The 18,091-nt window shown below is 40.5% G+C and overlaps 1 protein-coding gene across 6 annotated transcripts in view; it reads left to right on the plus strand.

Annotated features, from left to right (window-relative positions):
• Window positions 1–18,091, plus strand: part of FOXN3 (forkhead box N3) — a 199,328-nt gene that overhangs the window by 160,356 nt on the left and 20,881 nt on the right. For 4 of the 6 annotated variants that reach the window (XM_083864082.1, XM_083864085.1, XM_083864083.1 and 1 more), the window contains one exon: window positions 15,654–15,719. The exons of 1 other annotated variant lie outside the window; for it this stretch is intronic. In XM_083864082.1, coding sequence (XP_083720208.1) covers window positions 15,654–15,719 — 66 coding nt within the window. The remainder of the gene's footprint in view (window positions 1–15,653; window positions 15,720–18,091) is intronic. One more of the 6 variants, XM_083864086.1, reaches the window with a different exon arrangement.

The following is an 18,091-nucleotide window of genomic DNA, read 5'->3' on the forward strand; positions in this document are numbered from 1 at the left end:
AAGTCTCAAAATGCATTTATTTTATTAAAGAACGTGTTGATTCCACTTGGTTCTTTTGGGTTGTTTTGATTGGTTGGTTGATGGGTTGATTGGGTTGGGGTTGTTTTGCTAGTTCTTTGGGGATATTTTTGTGTTAGTTTGGTTTGGTTTTTTTACGTTGGGTAGGAAGTCTTCAAATTGCTGCCATGAAGGCATGGAGCAGCAACATTAGCTTGAAAGCACTACCTATTTCAGACTGCAGCTGAACTACTGTAAGCCAGATTGCCTGCTGCAGCTATGCTGCAAAATTATTATGCATTAGTACATGCTTGGCAAGCAATTATTAAAATATGATTTTGTGGGGGCTTCTTAGACCATCTAAAGTAGCTTTTCCACCTTAATGGAAAAGTCCTCAAAGTATTAAACAATGTCAGCACTGGAAATTGATCACGTGATACAAATGAGAAGATGGCATTGGGTACCCAGAGAGCTGGTTACAGCCTCAGGGTTTGCTGCGAGCTTCCATCCCTCCTTTGAAGCAAATACTCAAAACTAAATGGAACTTACTTAGGTCAGATTATCCTACTGAGTTGAAAACAATGTCTAAATGTAAAAAACAATGGTAGGTATCAAAGTTATACTACTTCTAGAGGCAGAATCAAATTAAAGTGAATTGAAACAAGTTGGATCAACATGAAGTGACGCTGTCTGTAAAGAGTACTTTGCATTTATTTCTATATCTTTTCACAGCCATAATTGAGAGAGTATTGGGCAACTTCACTTACAAAGCTGCTGTTTGCTTCCTCCTCCTGCCCTAAAGCAAACAAAATAGTCAGGCTCACAATTTGGAATTTATTGAGTGAACCCAAATCACTTCTGTGCTGTTTAGTTGTAGTGTCAGCAAGGCAAATAGATGTGAAAATATTATCCAAACAAAAAAGGCAAAAAACTTGGCCAACTGGTAGGTAAGCATTTGGAAACTCAGTTAAAATATTCATCAGTAGTTTGGCCTGCAGGATAAAGGCGTGTAGGAAGAAGCAAGCTGAAAGTAAAATGCCTCAGCTGTGAGATGTGTAAGAGTACTTGCAATAAAAATTTCAATTCTAGTGTTATCTCTTCCTTTCTGTTTCATTACACCTTCAATAAGTATTGAAAATCACATTAACAAATAGCAAGGGTGTGAAGGAAAGCATGTTAAAGAAGAAAATTAATGATTGTGTTAGCTTGATGACTGAGGCACTGTCCTGTGTTGCAAAGAAAGTATATCCAAGGCAGGTGTTAGTGGGGACATAAGGTTTTATATTCAATCACATTTAAAAATCTCAGAAATTGTAGATTTCACGCCAACTATAGCAGTTACTGTCAGCCAGGACACATGTACTAAGAGGCAGTTTTTACTCTCTTTTCACAAGTCAAAAAACTTGCAGAGTGAGTGCACCAGCCAGGCAGCTCATGCAAAGGAGAAGAATTAGGTTCATCCGTTTGGAGGACAGGATGAAACACATTACCTGAAAACACAGTGTCTGCTTGGAAATAGGATGTGAATTTGAGGCTGTGCTACTCCCAAGGTTTTTCTGGAACAGGTTTATGTCTAGTCCTGTTAGTCTTTGATAGACCTAGATGCTGGTGAAGAATAATTGTTCCCATATATCTTACTATAGGGTTCATCCTTGAGTAGGGATCCAGGATTTAACAGAGAGTGTCCAAATGGATTGAGCCTTCCCATCGCTGCTTGGAGGTCTGATATATTTTACTTTGAAATTGATAAATGGAGTGGTAGAGAATTGTTGCTGCGATATGAATTATTCCCACAGTTATTAAATAATAAACATGACCAGAGCGACCTACTCACTCTCTAAACTGGATTCCTTCTGTTCTTTAATCTTGGTAATGGATTCAGGTTTGAACTACAAAACGTCGTGGATGAGCTGTGGGCTTCTGAAGACAGGACCAGCAGAAGGAAGTTGGTAGATTGATACCATATCATGAGTATCATAAAATAAGGTAGTAAAAAGCCTCGGGAAATTATATTTCTTAAATAATGCAATCAGAATTGCACTTAGACCGAGAAGATTGCTTTGTATTTACTAGCTGTGTTTAGTGCATTTTCTGATGTGCCTAAGGAAACTTCAGGAAGTGGAAAATGGAGTTCTAGACCCGAATCCATACAGTTACTTTTGGGAATAACAGCAAAATGAGTAAGCTTGATTTGCTACACAGCAGATGCCAGGATTATATGATGTGGAAGGAATTTTTTACTTTTAAACCCTTTCAGTGTGATGACATGCAGGGGAGAGGAAGGAGGGGCTGACATAAGTGCCCTTATGTTTTTTTAACCTCTTCAGTGTTCTGAATCCAGAGATAGCAGTTGGTTCATGTAAGCACAGCCTGTCTGCATAGGTGGACTCTACCAAAACAATAATTAAATATCGTGTATGTTTCTGGATTAGAGCTAAATGAGAACAGAAAATAATACTATTTATTCTGTGGTTTAAAGCCACACTGCTATAAACAGAAAATGCAACAAGCAGAGAGAACTGAATTTGAATGAAAATAGGTGAAAAGTACAGTGTGTCTTTTTTGGTATTTATGTATTACTTAAAACAAGTTTAGCAGACTATAAAGCTTTTGATTATAGTCAGCTTGTGTGTTCTGCTACATTGTGCAGCATCTCAAAATGAAATGGACCAGCAGTTGTTTACAAAAGCTAAAGACTTTCCAAGACAAAGCTCATGGGAGGAGCAGATGGTATTTGGGCATTGTGTTGTGGTCTTGAAATCCACTCAGTGCCATGATGGGCTGATTCATAGAGTTCCATTTGCAGAGGCATGCTAGTGAGCAACTTCACCAAGAGAGGAAACATTTCAATGAACTCTTGTGTTTTGTGCTGTCTTCAGTAAATGCCATTGACTGCTGCTATATTTAAAGTGACAAGAGTGTATCATAGCCTTTATTGAAATGAACCGGTGTCCTTTGCAAGCAACAGTCCTTCTGTTCAGGAGAGCTTTTCCATATTAGCTGTGATAAGGTGAGGAAGCCATGCAGGTAAGGTTCAGCCCCGGGTGTCTGAGGTGGGATCACAGACGCTTATTGGTGGCCTGTGGAGTGCAGACAGCCCAGGTGTGCTCCTGAAGGGCAGCGTCCTGCCTTGGCACCACATCACTCTGGGATCTGCTTCATTGTGCAGCTAAAACTGCTGCAAAGGGAGAAATGTTCCCACTGCCCTGCAGGCAGGGTGCTGCCCCCCACCACCTCCCCTTCCCACACAGTCTGTTGGGGGACTTGAAAGTTCCAGTTGGACAGGAGGGGAATGTGTTCTTCGCTAATTTAAAGGGGATGAAAATACTTTCTTGCCAAAGGGAGAGAAAGGGGAGGAGAGTGGTGGGCTGCAGGAAATGGTGGGGGGGGACAATGTGAAACCTCAGGTGACAAGATCTTTGTGGTGTTTCATTTTTAGGTGCTAATAAACCTCAGGATGACTTAATATGCAAAACCTGTTGAACCTGTTGGCAACAGAGCCCCAGATCCTCATTGCAGAGGGTTTGTTTGTTGCTACCAACTGCATTTCAATTGCCTAGTGATAGTGTTTGTTTTCTTGGAATTTGCTTTCTGCTGCAACGTTCCAGCAGTCCTGACAGCAGCCCTGCAGAGGTGGAGTTGCTGTAGGCCAAGGTACAGTTGGGCTGCAGGCAGCCCAAGAGCCCAGCCCTGCTACCAGGAGGATAACAACAGAGGAGTGTCATGGCTTCACAGGGGCTGAATGTGAGAAACGGGGGGAAACTGCAGTCTCTTGCTACTCTCACTGGCAGGCACGGTTGGCGTTAAACCCATTGCTTTTATAGGAACAGGCTGACCTACTTATTAAGGCATTGTATTTCAGTGTTCAGCTATGGCTGTCTGCCCCAGAAGGGTTGTGTTTCCAACCCTGCTGAAACTCAGCCCCCAGCCATGTCCCAGCCTTCTGGGAAGTCTTGAACAGGGCATGTTGATGTGTCTGTCCGGTGTGAGGAGCTCTAGTACCACAGCAATGGGCACCACATCTTATCTTCATGGAAAAAGGGAAAAAGCCTGCTGAAATAACTGATATATGCCCAAGAGAAGCAGGAAAATAGAAAATTAGAGAGGATGATATTTAAATGTTATGAAAGGTTTTGACCAAAAACGTGTTTTTGATTGCATTTTGTGGGGTAGAATGGCAAGCTACTTGTGACAATAGCTGTGGATATGCTTGGGGTATCTTAAAGGTGCACTGTTTTGCCAGCTTTTGAAATTCAGAGGTGATTGTAGTCAGCTGCCCTTCCCTAGCCACATTTGTAAAGCACAGGGAAGGGTTGGTTTGAAAAGAACAGATGCCAATGAGCAAGCTGGGAGACCATCAAACGTCTCTGTGAGGTCAGGGAGGAGCTCCCTCTGCATTTGGCCAACTGGTGACTCTGTGTTCATGTCAGATTTGTACATCTCATGTCATGGAGATGATGGCATCAGCCATCACAGGAAGCAGTCCTGCAGCTCTTTACAACCAGGGCTTTAGACTATTAGAGCAAATCCAGATTTCTGTGAGCAGGTGTCAAAATTGTAGTGATGGGTAAGTTGAGACACAAGTAAGTAATGTCCTTTCTGTGTCAGACCATTCCTCCTGCTGCTGCTCTGGGGGCTTTTCATTTTTTCAGAGCTACTGGGTGTCATGTTGCTACACCAGCAAGAAGTATCTGTTCCATTCATCTGTAGCGGTGAACTTAGACTCTCTCTGCTGCTCTGACAGGAATATATACACTTACATGGCTTTAAAATAAAAAAGCCAGATTTGTCACTCTGACAAGATCTCCCCACCTGATTTAAAAGAAAATTTTCTGCTGGTTTTATAGAGGCCTTTACAAATACATCTGTTAAGTTTCCATCCTGGAAAATGGAAATAGTTGTCCAGATAGTCAAAGCTTTCTGAGAGATTTCCTCCAGTTTTGCCCCTGACAAGCTGTGATGTCCTTCAGTATTTGCCATGTAGGCTTGGCTTTAAGAACCATGGAAGGAGGAGTTCATGTAGACATGCTCAGCCAGAGTGTTATCACAGATTTTGCAAAAATCACTTTTCTGCCTTCTGTGCTTTTTATCCAGTACTTTGTATGTACATGCATTCTCTTTTTCTTTGATGTACACATATATCCTTGTCAAACTATTTAATCTAAAAGTTTTGAAAAAAAAGAGAGAGCTTCTATGTTTAAATTCTTGAGAGGCAGTCTGCTATCATAATGATAGAGCTATAGGATTATTACCCAGAGATACAAAATGACAGACATCATAGTTAATACTCATCAGCATCCTTTCTAGCAATCTCAAACAGTCCCATCAGTAAAAAGCCTAAGCAAGCTGTGCTGCATTATCATGATTAAGGGGCAGATCATATTTGATGTTGCTGGCTGACATGAGTAGAAAATAGTTTTCCTACTTCTAAAACTAACTTTATAAATAAACTCTTTGTTACATTGCAAATACATCCTCACACTTCTGTTAAAATGCCCAGTAGTGACATGAAAACCAACCTCAAACATGTTTCTGGGTACTTTGCCTTGAAACTAAAAGGAAAGGAGCAGTTTATCTTCATCTCTGGTAAAGGAAGGTGTAGCTCAGTGCATACACAGCACTAAGAGTTTGTGGGTTTATGAATTCCAGGTCTTTTCCAACCAGTGTCAGGTCTATCAGCAATGATTTTTAATCAAGCATAATTGCCACTCTTAGTCTTCTTTGAAACAAGTGACTAATGACTTCTCCCCAGCCATTTTAAGGCTTTACGCTGTTTTCTGTAACTGTATTATAGTTGTACAATGTGGCACTTGTTTTTTACTCTAAGGAGTCCTGTAACTATCAGATCTGTAACTCTGCTGGAATTTCACTGACAATAAAATAGATTTCAATTTCACTTTGCATAAAATAGAAACATCTTCATTGATATATTCCCAAAGGAATAATATTTGTGGCTTTTAGAACAAAGGCCTTACAATTCTACAGTATATGCCATTAGCACATTTGTTGTACTGGATGGAATGCTGTACCAGATTGATGAATAATTGTCTCTAAATCAGGGCATCAGGTATTTATAAGGGGAAGAGGATCCCTATAATGTTTTCAGTTCTGTTCCTGATTATGTGCAAGACAGCTGTTCGTTGTAAATGATGGCACTAAAATAAAAAATAAATCAAAGGGGTTTTTTTTTTTTCTTTTTGCGTTTGCTTTTCTGGAGGTTTGCAGCCCTTATCCTTTGAGATTTCCCTATACCCTGGTGGAGACAGGAAGGAGAGAAGCAGAGAGGTGTGGACTAGGAAGGGAAATCTTCAAAAGGCACACTGGGAAGCTCAGCAACTGTTCGCCTTCTGGCTGTGCCAGGGAGGAGGAGGAGGAGATAGATGTGTGCGTTGGGAGAGCCTCTGTACAGAGGGATAGGGGGTAGTGGATCCATGTGGCACGCCCAGGAGCGGGCAGGCACTCATTAAAGGTGAATGCACAGAGAAGGGGCAAGAAAAATGTGTTCTCTCTGCTTTGTTTTGTTGTAATTGATCTGATTACCCAACATTATTAAGATGCGTTTGCCCAGACAGCCCATGTTTTCTCTCAACAGACACTCAGATCTGGTGCACAGATCATGGTAGTAAATTGATTTTTCACTGGCAGAGGTAGTATAAACTGTGTGCTCTACATATATGAAGTAGAACTCACTGAATGGCCAGAGAGGTGCCTTTGTGCTGCACTGACAAGCATTGCAGAAACTGCTGAAGATGAGTAAAACAGTTCTCTAGAGTTTGTTGAAATTTTGGAGCACAAAAGGAGATGTGGGGCTTTTTTCTCTGGTTGTAAGCACAAACTTGACAAGATGACTAAATACTTAATAAAAGCAAGCTCCATGTTTCTTCATGGCAGGTTTTGCCTTGCCACCCACTTGGTGAGAGCAAGGACTGTTCCTTCCCACCAGAGACACAGCTGCCTGGTATCAGGAGATGCATTTGGTGGGCTGCAAAGAGATCTGCCAACATTTAAAAGGTGTTTTCTTCTCTAGCCTCATTGTAAGCCCATGAGAACTGTGCAAAACATGCTTATGACTGCTGTTAATGAAAGCATTGGTCCTTTACAAACTGTCCTGAGCTATAGCTCAGCTGCACAGCTGTTCTAGTCTGAGCCCTGCAGGATGCTGGTACCCTGATCCTCTTCCATGGATGTTACTCATTCTCTGGCTTATATATACCTATAAGTGTTTTCCTGGTTTACAGGCACAGCTCTCACTATTTTCTGGATAAAGCTTCACTTCTTTTAATTTTTTAAAATTTTTTAGTGTCCCACGACCTATTTTTGGCACGGCCTGTATGCATGATTAATTAGGTCCTTGTTCAGCATAAAGAGAAGGGGATGAGAGGTTCTTAGCTTACCCACTGTTTTGTGGAGTAAATACTCTTTACGCCTTTCAGCTGATGAGCCGAAAGAGTCAGCAAAAGAGTTCTGATTGTTTTATGCCTGTTTCTTACTCCTTTGGTAACTTCACCTGTCAGCTAGTGGCTATTCAGAACTCAAGGCGCTTGAACAGGATCATTCATAGCAAATCAGAGGTTGGCAGAAGTGGAATCCTGTGTGTCTCCTTCATTTTAATTAAATTAATCAAAATGTAATAGATAATAGTAAAAACTTGTTTCAGCCATTTTGGCTAGAAAGGAGCTGCATGAGCAAACTGCAAAGGAGCAATTTGGCAAGTTAGAAACATCAAAGGGGGTCTGTAAATGCAACTTAGTAGCAAAGTCTTGTCTTAGTTCTTGCTCTCTCTTGCTCTCTGCTTTCCTAAAGTCAGTTTCTGTGTTAGTTCGATTGTCCTGTTTGTATTTTAAGGTTTTGTGATTTTATTTTCAAGGAGTGCATCTTCCCTGCTTTTCTGTGGATACCATTTTGATCTAGGTCTTGGTGCAGTGACATGTAGAAACTGCAGGTTTCCCCAGGCTGATGTATAGAGTTCCTCAATCCAGTCTGTTTTCCAGAAGTTCCGCAGGAAGCATTTAATTCATCAGAACTTTCTCTTTCAAAATAATAGATCTTAAACAAAATTAGGCTTGCTGTTATCCTTCCCACGTAATCTGTACTGAATCACTTTATGGTCCTCCGTTCCAGAGTCATCCTCATTATTTAACATAAAGAGCAGAATAGAATCTATTCTTGTTCATTCAGCAACATGGATAAAGAAACTTGTCAGCTGTCACATCCAGGAATAACTGGTCTTACCATGGTTAATAGCATTTGTTCTCCAATCTGTACTGTGAAGTTAGTCTGCCTTGTTGACGTAATTCCCATTTCTTTAATGATGCAGAGCTGTGTCCAGATCTATATCTGGTGTTTGAAGTCAAGAGTAGACCCAGAGTCTCTCTCTTAGAAATCTTCTTTGACCATCTGTCCACAGCATTTCCAAACACTTTATTTTTTATTCTATTTCTGAACTCTGCTCTTTCTTTATTGCATAACAGTATCCTACCATATAAAATCTGTATTTTCCTTGAAAAGTGCAGATCTTTTGACACTTGTTTCACTAATAGTTGCTGTTCCACCCTGTTTGTGAATTTTCCTGTAATAGCACTAGTGCTTTGAGTTCCTCTTCCATTATGGCAGTCTGCCTGTGTTATTAGCATACAGCTATTTTTGCTGCTGGACTTTTTGTTCACCTTTTCTGCTCTTATTTTGGTTTTAGACTGCATTTGGCTCTTATGCTATATACAGTGCTTTCACTGACAGTGTCACATGCCTGACCTTTTTTCTCATCATTAGTAGCAACATTTTTTTCTTCAGATCCCTGAAATACCCTTCTCACTGTTGTTTTCATGTTATCTCGTATTTGCCCCTATGCTTTCTGGATCCTGAAACCAGTGGGGAATTTATGTTCACCTCCCCAGGCTTTCCCTTGCTTTGTTCTTGGTGTGGGTTGTGCCATGGTCATTCAGACAGTTGGGATATTTGGGTGAAGCCCTCCTGAAGACTCACTTTGTGGTGAAAGCACCCAGAAGCCACCTTTTCCTGCAGAACTGCAGGAAATTATGGTCGTTGAGGGAGGCAGGGGGACTGAAAACATTTCCTCAGGGGTCACTCAGGCTAAGGGAAATGCATTGGGTCTTTTCCAGCTGGCACGTCCTGTGCTTGCTGGACTGAAAGGGGTGCTTGGTTCTCAAGGCCTGGTGGACACAAATGTATTTTGAAATAGAGGTGAGAAAGAAATGAGTGCTTAGAAAACCACTGGTATGGGACAGTACAGGGTATGGTTTATTTGGTCTTAAATGGTCAGAGTTTTGTAGAGTACTGCTTCCTGGTCACAGTTTTATAGAGGACATCCTCTCCCAGCCATCCTCCCACTTTGCTGGAAGAGAAACCTATTGTTAGCAGCAGGGCATCATGAAAGCTTGAGCAATGATGGCCTTGATGTCCCAGAGATAACACACACCTGCATAACTGGGTTCAAAGAGCATGTGTATTTATGTGTACGTGTATTCTTCAGTCAAAAAAAATGTTTGCAACCCCTGTAAGGCTGCAAGGAGTTACAGCCCTCATAATCACATCTTCTGCTGTAGAAGCTGAGGCTGCAGCAATCAGTTAAGAAGATGGTTGAAATTCCTGATCAAAAATTAAGTAAGTACATGATGGAACAGCAGATTGTTTCTCTCTTCTGTGCTAGTTCACTGGCCAGTGTTTTCTCTAGCTGATGTTCTCTGTTCCGTACTACAAGGCACACAGGCTGGACGGAGTCAAAGAACTTTACTGTTGCCTTTGTGATTGGAGAATTTTATTTTCACGTCCTGCCCTGAAGGTTAAGCTTGCCAGTAATGTGCATCAAAATGAAAAAACCTTTTAAAATAAAGGAACAAAACGAAAGCAAAAATCTCCACCCTGCTTTTAAGCAGAGTATGTGCTATAATACATCATCTTTATGTATAAAGTGTGTATCTCTCTTTATTCAGGTGTCTCTTAAAATGTTTTTATTTTGCACTGATAAAATGACTGTCAGTATTGTGAATCTGTCTTTTAACAGTTAAATGATCTTAGTCTTTACTCCTGAAATGAAAAGTTAGGGTGCTTTGGTTTCCCACAGTTTTCTGAATGATAGATGAACCTCTTTGAGTTACTGCATGTATAAGATCTACTGTAACTCTTTCCACTATCATTCTTTTTATTCAAGCTAGTATTTGTAACAAGAATACATTGTAACTATGGTTTACAGTTTTTCAGCTGATAAAATGGTATTGTTAGAGAATGGAAATCATATGTGTTGCTTCAGGACAATACAAATGTAACAAAATACAGGAGCAGGAAGAAGGTTTCTGGTGGAAACGTTCTGTATTTTTTAAAATTAGACCTCTTATGATACTTGTGCCATAGCTTACTTGGCAGTACCGAAAATGAACTTAAATAGGAAAAATTATTAGTTAATTTAGACTTGTACCTTTCTTCTTCTGTGTCTCATACTAGATCCATTTAAAGGACTGGGAGATGCTCCACTGTAACTTGGCATTGCTAATGAAATTGCTTCCTCCTGGGCTCAGTTGTGTAGCTTCCAGAATTCTCATGCTTGGTCTTTCATGCACTGTTGTTGACATATGAATATAATTTCTTGTTTCTTCCCAAGATCTTGATTCTGAATCCTACTGGTTTACTGTACACTTCCACAAGTATTCTGTTTATTTGAAGAGAACATCTCAACCTTATTTAAATATTTCAGAAGTGGACTCACTGGCATCCCACATCAAGGAGTTTGGCAGAGTTACAGTACTTACAATTCTCTTCAGGTATTTCTTTCTGTCTTGCACACTGCACCTTTATTTTAACAGCTATATTCTTATTCTGTCATTAGGCAAAATAAATTAAGAATAGAAAAGAAAAAAAAGGCAAATGGGAAAAAAGCCTCTATTCTCTTCATTATTCTCTATGTTTTTGACCTGACTCATACCAAGGTTAACTATCCTGATGTGGGAAGGAAAAAGGCACATCTGTTAACAGTCAAGTTAATCAGGGGCAAGCTGCTATTTGCTTTATTGCATTTTAATAAGCCTGAAGGTAAAAGATGGAAGACAGTGTTGCTTTTGCACCATTTTACTGCTGATGAAAATTGAAAATATAGAAGAATCAAATAACAAAAAAAAAGTGTAGGAATGGACTGTGCTAGAAAGTGAGGCAGGGAGGGAGTTAAAAGACTTATTTGTAGACTGGTGATAAACTGAACTTCTGCCTTTTGAGTACAGTGGCCCTAGGTTTTTGGCATTCCATCTACACTAGGAACATATAAATGGGAAAAAGCAATGGAGGATGGTAAGGCAGAGGTAGAATAGGCCAAATGCTAGCGTACTGAATGCTAAAGTGAAATACTTTACAAAAATAGGTCTATTTTAGATGTAGTAACTTTAAATTAAAAGAAGATCTTATAAATTCCTTCCTGATGAGATAACGTAGCTATGGTTGTAGTGTACAGATGGTGCAGTTTATTTACTAACTACATTTTTTACGTCAGTTGGTTGTAACATTTTATTAATACCTAAATATGCCTCTTAAGTGCCTCTCTCTAGGCATCTGTGCTGGAAAATTCAGGCCATGGTTGCTTTGAACTGCTTTAGCTGCTATTTTCTTTAAAACCTTATACTATGGCTGTAAAGATAAATATCCTTTTGCACGACCAAGAGGGCACTATGTTACCCTAATTTTTATTTAATTGGGGATGGATTTTGAAGGGTTTGATGAAACCAGATCAAAGTTTAAAACAATATCAAAATAATATGAATGACTATAAATCACTTTGTCCATAAAATGAACTCTGATCAGAGATCACAACATATAAAAAAACAGCTGTCACATCTGGCTTTTTCAAGGTACATGACTGATTTTAATTATTTTTTGTGAATTCTCGAATGAAGAGTTTGCTACCTGAGGGCTGTGCTCTGCATTGCTTGTGTGTAATATCATGCTAAATATTTCATGCCTACCATTTTGCCACTTCACATGCCTGTGCATGACAGATTCTGGTCTATACAGATAACATGAAAAGCAATATTTGGCTCAAAGTACATCTTGACAATATGCATAGATGTAATTCCACATTGGTAAATTGGTAGGTTATTTTTTCACTGAAAGAACTAGGTGCTATTTACAGACCTGGTGTTCACTGTTGAAGACTGTGATGACAGGGGGTATGAATCTAAAATGCAGCAAACAGAACTGCCATGAGGTTTGTACCACCATTGGTATCATCTTCATGAAAAGAAGTTTTGTGTTTGAGAGCAATGCTGGCCAAAACACTGGTAGGCTCACAATGCAAGGGAAGGTCCTGCAGCTGTAGTGGAATTCCAGCCCCACGATGCCTTTCATGCCTTACAAGATCTTGTAAGTGCTTAAGGTTTCTTCCAGGTCCTTTCTGGTACCTTGTGATGGACCCTTGGTGCATGAGGGACCAAGCACTGAAACTTCAGACTGTAGTGTGAAGCACCAAATGCAATTGGTTGTTAGGAGGAACTGTGGCTGCTGGCAATTTTTGTCATTATTTTCTTATCACTCTCCAGTGTTGTCCCTTTGAGACTTTGACACACTTCTTCCTTCTTTGTACAACAACACCTTCCTTTTCTTCATTGTTCCTTACTTCCCTCTTTCACAAGGAAGACTGGACGTCTCCTTTCCACTGACAAAAAACTAACAGTTCATGTAATGCAGTCAGTTCAGCATTTACTTGAATTAGCAGAAAAAGAAACCGGAACGCATTCATTTAAATACTTAATTTTCTATATTCCAAAACTTTGTATGTAGTTATTTTTAATCTGGTTTCCTAGGGAAAGATGTTCCTGCAATCATGTTTCACTAACCACCCACTGTTAATAACTTCAGGAGCCTTTGTGTTGATCACAGACTTCAGGTAGGGCAGAGATCTCTGTTGTGAAATCCACAGCTTCATGAACACAGGCCAGGTAGAAGGGACAGGATCCAGTTACCAACTGGTGGGGATGCAGCAGTAAGCAAGGTCAGGCCTTACGGCTACAAATGAGAGGATCCACATGGAAGAGACTTCAGAAGGATGGCAGTGGGGAAAGGGCCATCAACGTGGGGGCACTGCTGGGCCCCAGCAGCAGCCAAAGCCAGAAGTGCCAGTCCCAGCAAAGGTGCCCTTCAGTCCCATGCCTTTGGTGCTGCTCCTCGTAGCGACTTCTTGGCTCTTCTTGATACACTGCTTATGAGAATGCCTTCAAATTGTGGACAAAAATGCTGCAAAAGATTGTGCTAGGTTTTCAATCTGCCTCTTTGTGTGGGCTCAGATAGCTGGCCCCTCAGCCCTTGTCTCACTTGTGCACCAGTCCCTCCTTTCTTCCTTGTAGTAGGAAAACCTAAAGCACATTTTCTTGGATCCTACTGACACCACCATTCATACATGCCTCTAAGCTCTCTTACCTCTGCCAAGGCATTGTGGAATAGCTGTCTGGTTTCTTCAGGACTATACCAACAGAAACAGCCAGGCACCATAGGCAGGTATGGATGGGCTTGAGACATGGCTGTGCTTCAGGAGACAGTTGCTGCAGATCAGTCCTGTGTCGTGAGCAGCTCATGTTCATGTCTTACATCATTGCAAAAACACTGTGGTACCGTTAGTGATCCAAAGGCTAAGAATGCACCTTTCAACGGAAAGTGGTTGCATCAATTTTATCTCAAATCACAGAGTTTGTTACGCAAACAAAACCCAAAGTCATCAGGAAGTGTGCTTTTCCTAGTAGTGTCCTTTTATTCTTTCAGCAGAAAAATTCACATTATACTACAGTGTCATCTACTGAACTAAAACAAAACAAAATTTAGGAACAGCCAGTGAACAAATGCTGAAGTTGGCCGTTGAATTACGATACACTAAATTCAACTTCCAACGATCTTCTGATTTTATGGTACGAAAAAGAGAGAAGAATTCTTGTTTGCTTTGTCTTTATTTCTCAGGCTTCCTTCGCACTTTTATCTTGCTTTTTAACATTAGATGGATTATTCGTCTTTAGTTTGAAAGCACGCACTTGCTGTGTGGTGTGTGGATCCAGTCTTGCAACACAGCACATATTTGGGAATGAAACTGTTGGGAAATAGCACTTGCAGCATACATAATTGCATCAGGAAACTATGCTTTTGAGGTATCTTCAGACTTGAATATAAGTTGGTAACACTGCTTTTTCTTTAGAAAATGTTGACCTGTCCAGAAGACATGAGAACCTTTTACACTAAGTCTGCTGCTGCTGCTGCTTCAGCTACACTTTGAAACCCACTACACTGTTCCTCTGTTTACTGTTTTAGCAATTAAATAATAGAGTAGTAGTGTTTAGAAGAGTGTTTTCAGCTATTCACAGAAAAGTAGTACATACTTAGACTAATAAAAAGTCCCTTTTTTAATTCTGCAGTCAAGTGAATTTCTGTTTGGCTTAAGCAGATTTTGAAATCCTGTCTACGTCATTTGTATTGTTAATAAATTACAGGGCTTTATACCACATCATATTACTGGGAATAGATTGGAAATATGTAAAGTTCAAAAATATAGATATTTAACAGTGGTAAGTAATTTTCTGTCATAATAGCCAAAATAAAGTGCCATGAAGCTATTAGTAGTAAATTAATTTTTTTTGTATGTAATTTGGTATAAATACTGACAAGCTGAAAAAACCCCTAACCCCAAACAACAAACGCATACTCATTAGTCATTCAGTTTAGCAGCACAGAGGCAGCAGTCAGCCAGGGTGTGCGTTTTTATGTCTGCTTCAATTGCACACTTCATTTATTTGGACATGGCATAGGCGGCTTTCTCTGTCACACGGCATCACTGCACGATTAGCAAGTTGTGCCCCAGGGCAGCTGGGACGCTTTGCTGGGGCAGATGTTCTTTTCAGCTTATTCAGTGGCCGTTGTGGGGTTGTTTACTGTTGTCATAGATACCTGCATTTCCATAGCAGCCGAGCTGTTGTGTGTGAAGCAAGTGAATATAGTTATAAAAGGATCATATTTTGTTCTGTCTCTATAACTTACCATCTGTCAGCTGACTGTTCATGATGGATTCAGAAACCAATTTAAGAATAACAACAGCCAGCTGATCATTTTTGCTTATATTAAAGTGACAATGGACAAGGATGCAAATAAGTTGGTGCTTCAATGAAATTCTAGTTTCTTTTTTTTTTCTTGATTGCAGCGGTTTGTCTTCCAACACTTTCTCAAACTTTGCTGAAATCTTTCTTGACAAATAGAAATGACAAAGTGTCATCTTCTGTACTTGCTCAGGTATTCCTTGTGCTTTCCCACTCCTCAAGCTGTCAGCTCATCCCTCTCTGTTGCTTCCAAACTGTGATGTTGCACCTGCTTTCACAGATCCTTTGTAATGAAATCTGAATACTCTCCACAGAATTAAACAGGGAATTGGTGAGGCTAACCACACAGGTACCATGCACACACAAGCACAAGTGTGGCTTGGTGACATAGATTACCGCTCTGTTTAACAGTAACAATGGGATCGTGTGCAAGTTTGGGGATAAATTTAATGCGCAGTCAACGAGCCCTCTGAATAGTGAACTCTCAAACCTTTTCACTCGGAGACATGGTCGGACCTGTAGTTTAGTGATGGGGCTGAGAAGATTAGCCCAGTTGTAAATAATGTATTTATTGGTTGATTTTTCCAGATCCTGACATTGATGCTGCCACTGCCATGATGCTTTTGAATACTCCCCCTGAGATACAAGCAGGTTGTGAGTAGATATTTCTATAGCATATAGCAACATAGACGTATAAAGCTAATATTCTCTTTTATAAGTATACAGCATACCATATAAAAAGGATGTAATAAAGAAATATAACTTCCCTTGTAGACCCTTGCACTTCCTTGACCCTTACATGAGTATAATTTTGTGGTTCATATTACATTCTTTGTTACATGAATAATATTAATCCGTGATCTCTAACGTAAAAGAGAGGTTATTGTTATTCATGACACTTAAATGAGTAACATACTATTATCCATACTGATAGAAAGACCTGGGGCAACAGCCAGGGGAAAGGCAGGGAGAAAGAGAAAGAGAGCAAGACAGTGAAGGGTACATGGCATATGGTTCTGTTTTCATTTTGTTTTGATTTGACTCCTATCGTGTAAGTTACCACAGCCATCTGGATACTTCCCATTCACTTGGGCACTGTTTCAGCTCCTTCCTTGCACACATCCTGCCCATTTTGGTTTCCTTTTGCTCTGACTGATGCAAGGTGGTAGGCAGGTGACAAGGAGCAAAGAGTGGTCTCATTTCCTGCCAATACTGTCCTCCCTGTTCTTTGACCAGACGCAGAGTTTTAATGCTGTGCATTAACAAGGCACTGAAGAGGCCTGGACTGCTGCTGTAGTGGGCTGTGCAAATACTGCAGGAACCATCCTGCCCTACAGAGCTTGCAGCGAAGGTATTACAGGGATCCATAGTGGAATACAGCTGCACAAAAGCAGGGAATACAAGAAAACAAACATATCACTAGTCAGCAAGCATGGTCGTAATGCCAAGTGACAGGCAGCTCTAAAAAATAAAGGCAGAAGTTAAAATAGAAACCATTACTAAGACTGTCTAGCATCACTGCTATTGTTCTAGCCTGGGCAACCAACTCCAAATTCCAGGGGAAGCCTTGATTTGCACTTTGATACTCTGCCTGGGGAAGAGAGTCAATTATCATCAAAGCATTTTCATGCAGCTGAGGAAAGCTATTGTCAGCCCGCTTTGTGACCCTGCCAGAGGAATGTTTCTTGAGAAGCTTCTCTCAGGAGAGTGTGATGTACCAAGAAACTGTTCTGGAAAGAGAAGAGTGGTCCTTGTCCTCCTCTCCTAAGCAGCTTTCAGGAACTGTGCATGGTAGGAGGGAGAGCAATCCCTGCTGTGTGTAAGTAGGAAAAAGGAAAGCTTTTATTGAGAAGAGGGGGTTACCCTTGGGCGTAGTGCAAAGAATAAAATGAGACAGTTTCTAAAGGATTGCAGATTTAAGGAAGCCACGTTTGTGGGATATAAAAAAAGGGGAAAGGTATTGGTATAGAACCAAAGTACCAGGGTAAAAGAGTGTGTGGGAGAGGGAAGGAGACATAAGTATGTGAATGGAGAAGAATGGAGAAGACACAGAGTAAAATGAGTTCCTGGAGGCACCAGAGAATGGGAGAGGACTGCAGACGAGAATGGGAGAAGATCCATAGAACTAAACATGCTACAGATTTTTGTCTCGTGCACGTGCTTGCCAACATTGCAATGCAAGTGATTTGGAGACTTGTTCACTTCATTTTGTAGACATCATAGTTGGATAGTTTTTGCTTATTACTATTTTATGTTGCAGAGGTCACTGAGGAAGGAAGTTCCATCCTCATGTGAGTTTGGCATATCTCCCCATCCTGTGTCACCTTCCCAGTGAGCTCTTATTGTGACCATGTCAAAAGTGACAGGGAGATAAAAGCAAAAAGATGGCTCCTCATTGACACTACTCCTTCCTTGATACCCCTGGGTAATAAGACCTTCCTCTGTGCCCTTAAACTTAAATGCAGTGTCTGCTCAGAAATTATTGGATCTTTTTAGACACTGATAGCACTGTCAGGAGGAAAGGCCTGAAGTTTTTAGCATAACTTCAGAAACCCTGTAAATTACAAAGGAGAAATACTTTGGCAGGAGTGTGAGTGGATACCTTGAAGAGGTAAATCAACCTGTCCTATCTGTTACAGTTCGGTCTCTTACGATCCACGTTAGGAAAATTGTAGGCAGCTTAAAGCAAATTAATTGCTACTTTACATTAAGAAGCAATTGCATGAAAAACAATCACACTTAAAATTAGTTTTCAAATAAAAGGCAGGTTGGCTATAAAAGTTTCACTGCAATGTTGAGCATCATCTGGAAGTTCCTAGTTCATTCTCTGTTCTGTCAGTGGCTGCAGCGGTCTGTAAATCAAGCAGGGAATTACCAGGGCAGTAAGTGTCCTCATATCGTTTGATCCCTTGAAGACTGAGAGTTCTGTTACTGCTATCAGACTGCGGTGTCAAGTATGTGCATAAGGGCTGCAAAATGCCCCATCTTCTGAAGACAGTGTTTGGAGAGTGAAGGACATAGTTTGT

Source organism: Zosterops lateralis (genome assembly GCF_965231275.1).
Source record: "Zosterops lateralis genome assembly, chromosome: 6".
NCBI lineage: Eukaryota > Metazoa > Chordata > Aves > Passeriformes > Zosteropidae > Zosterops > Zosterops lateralis.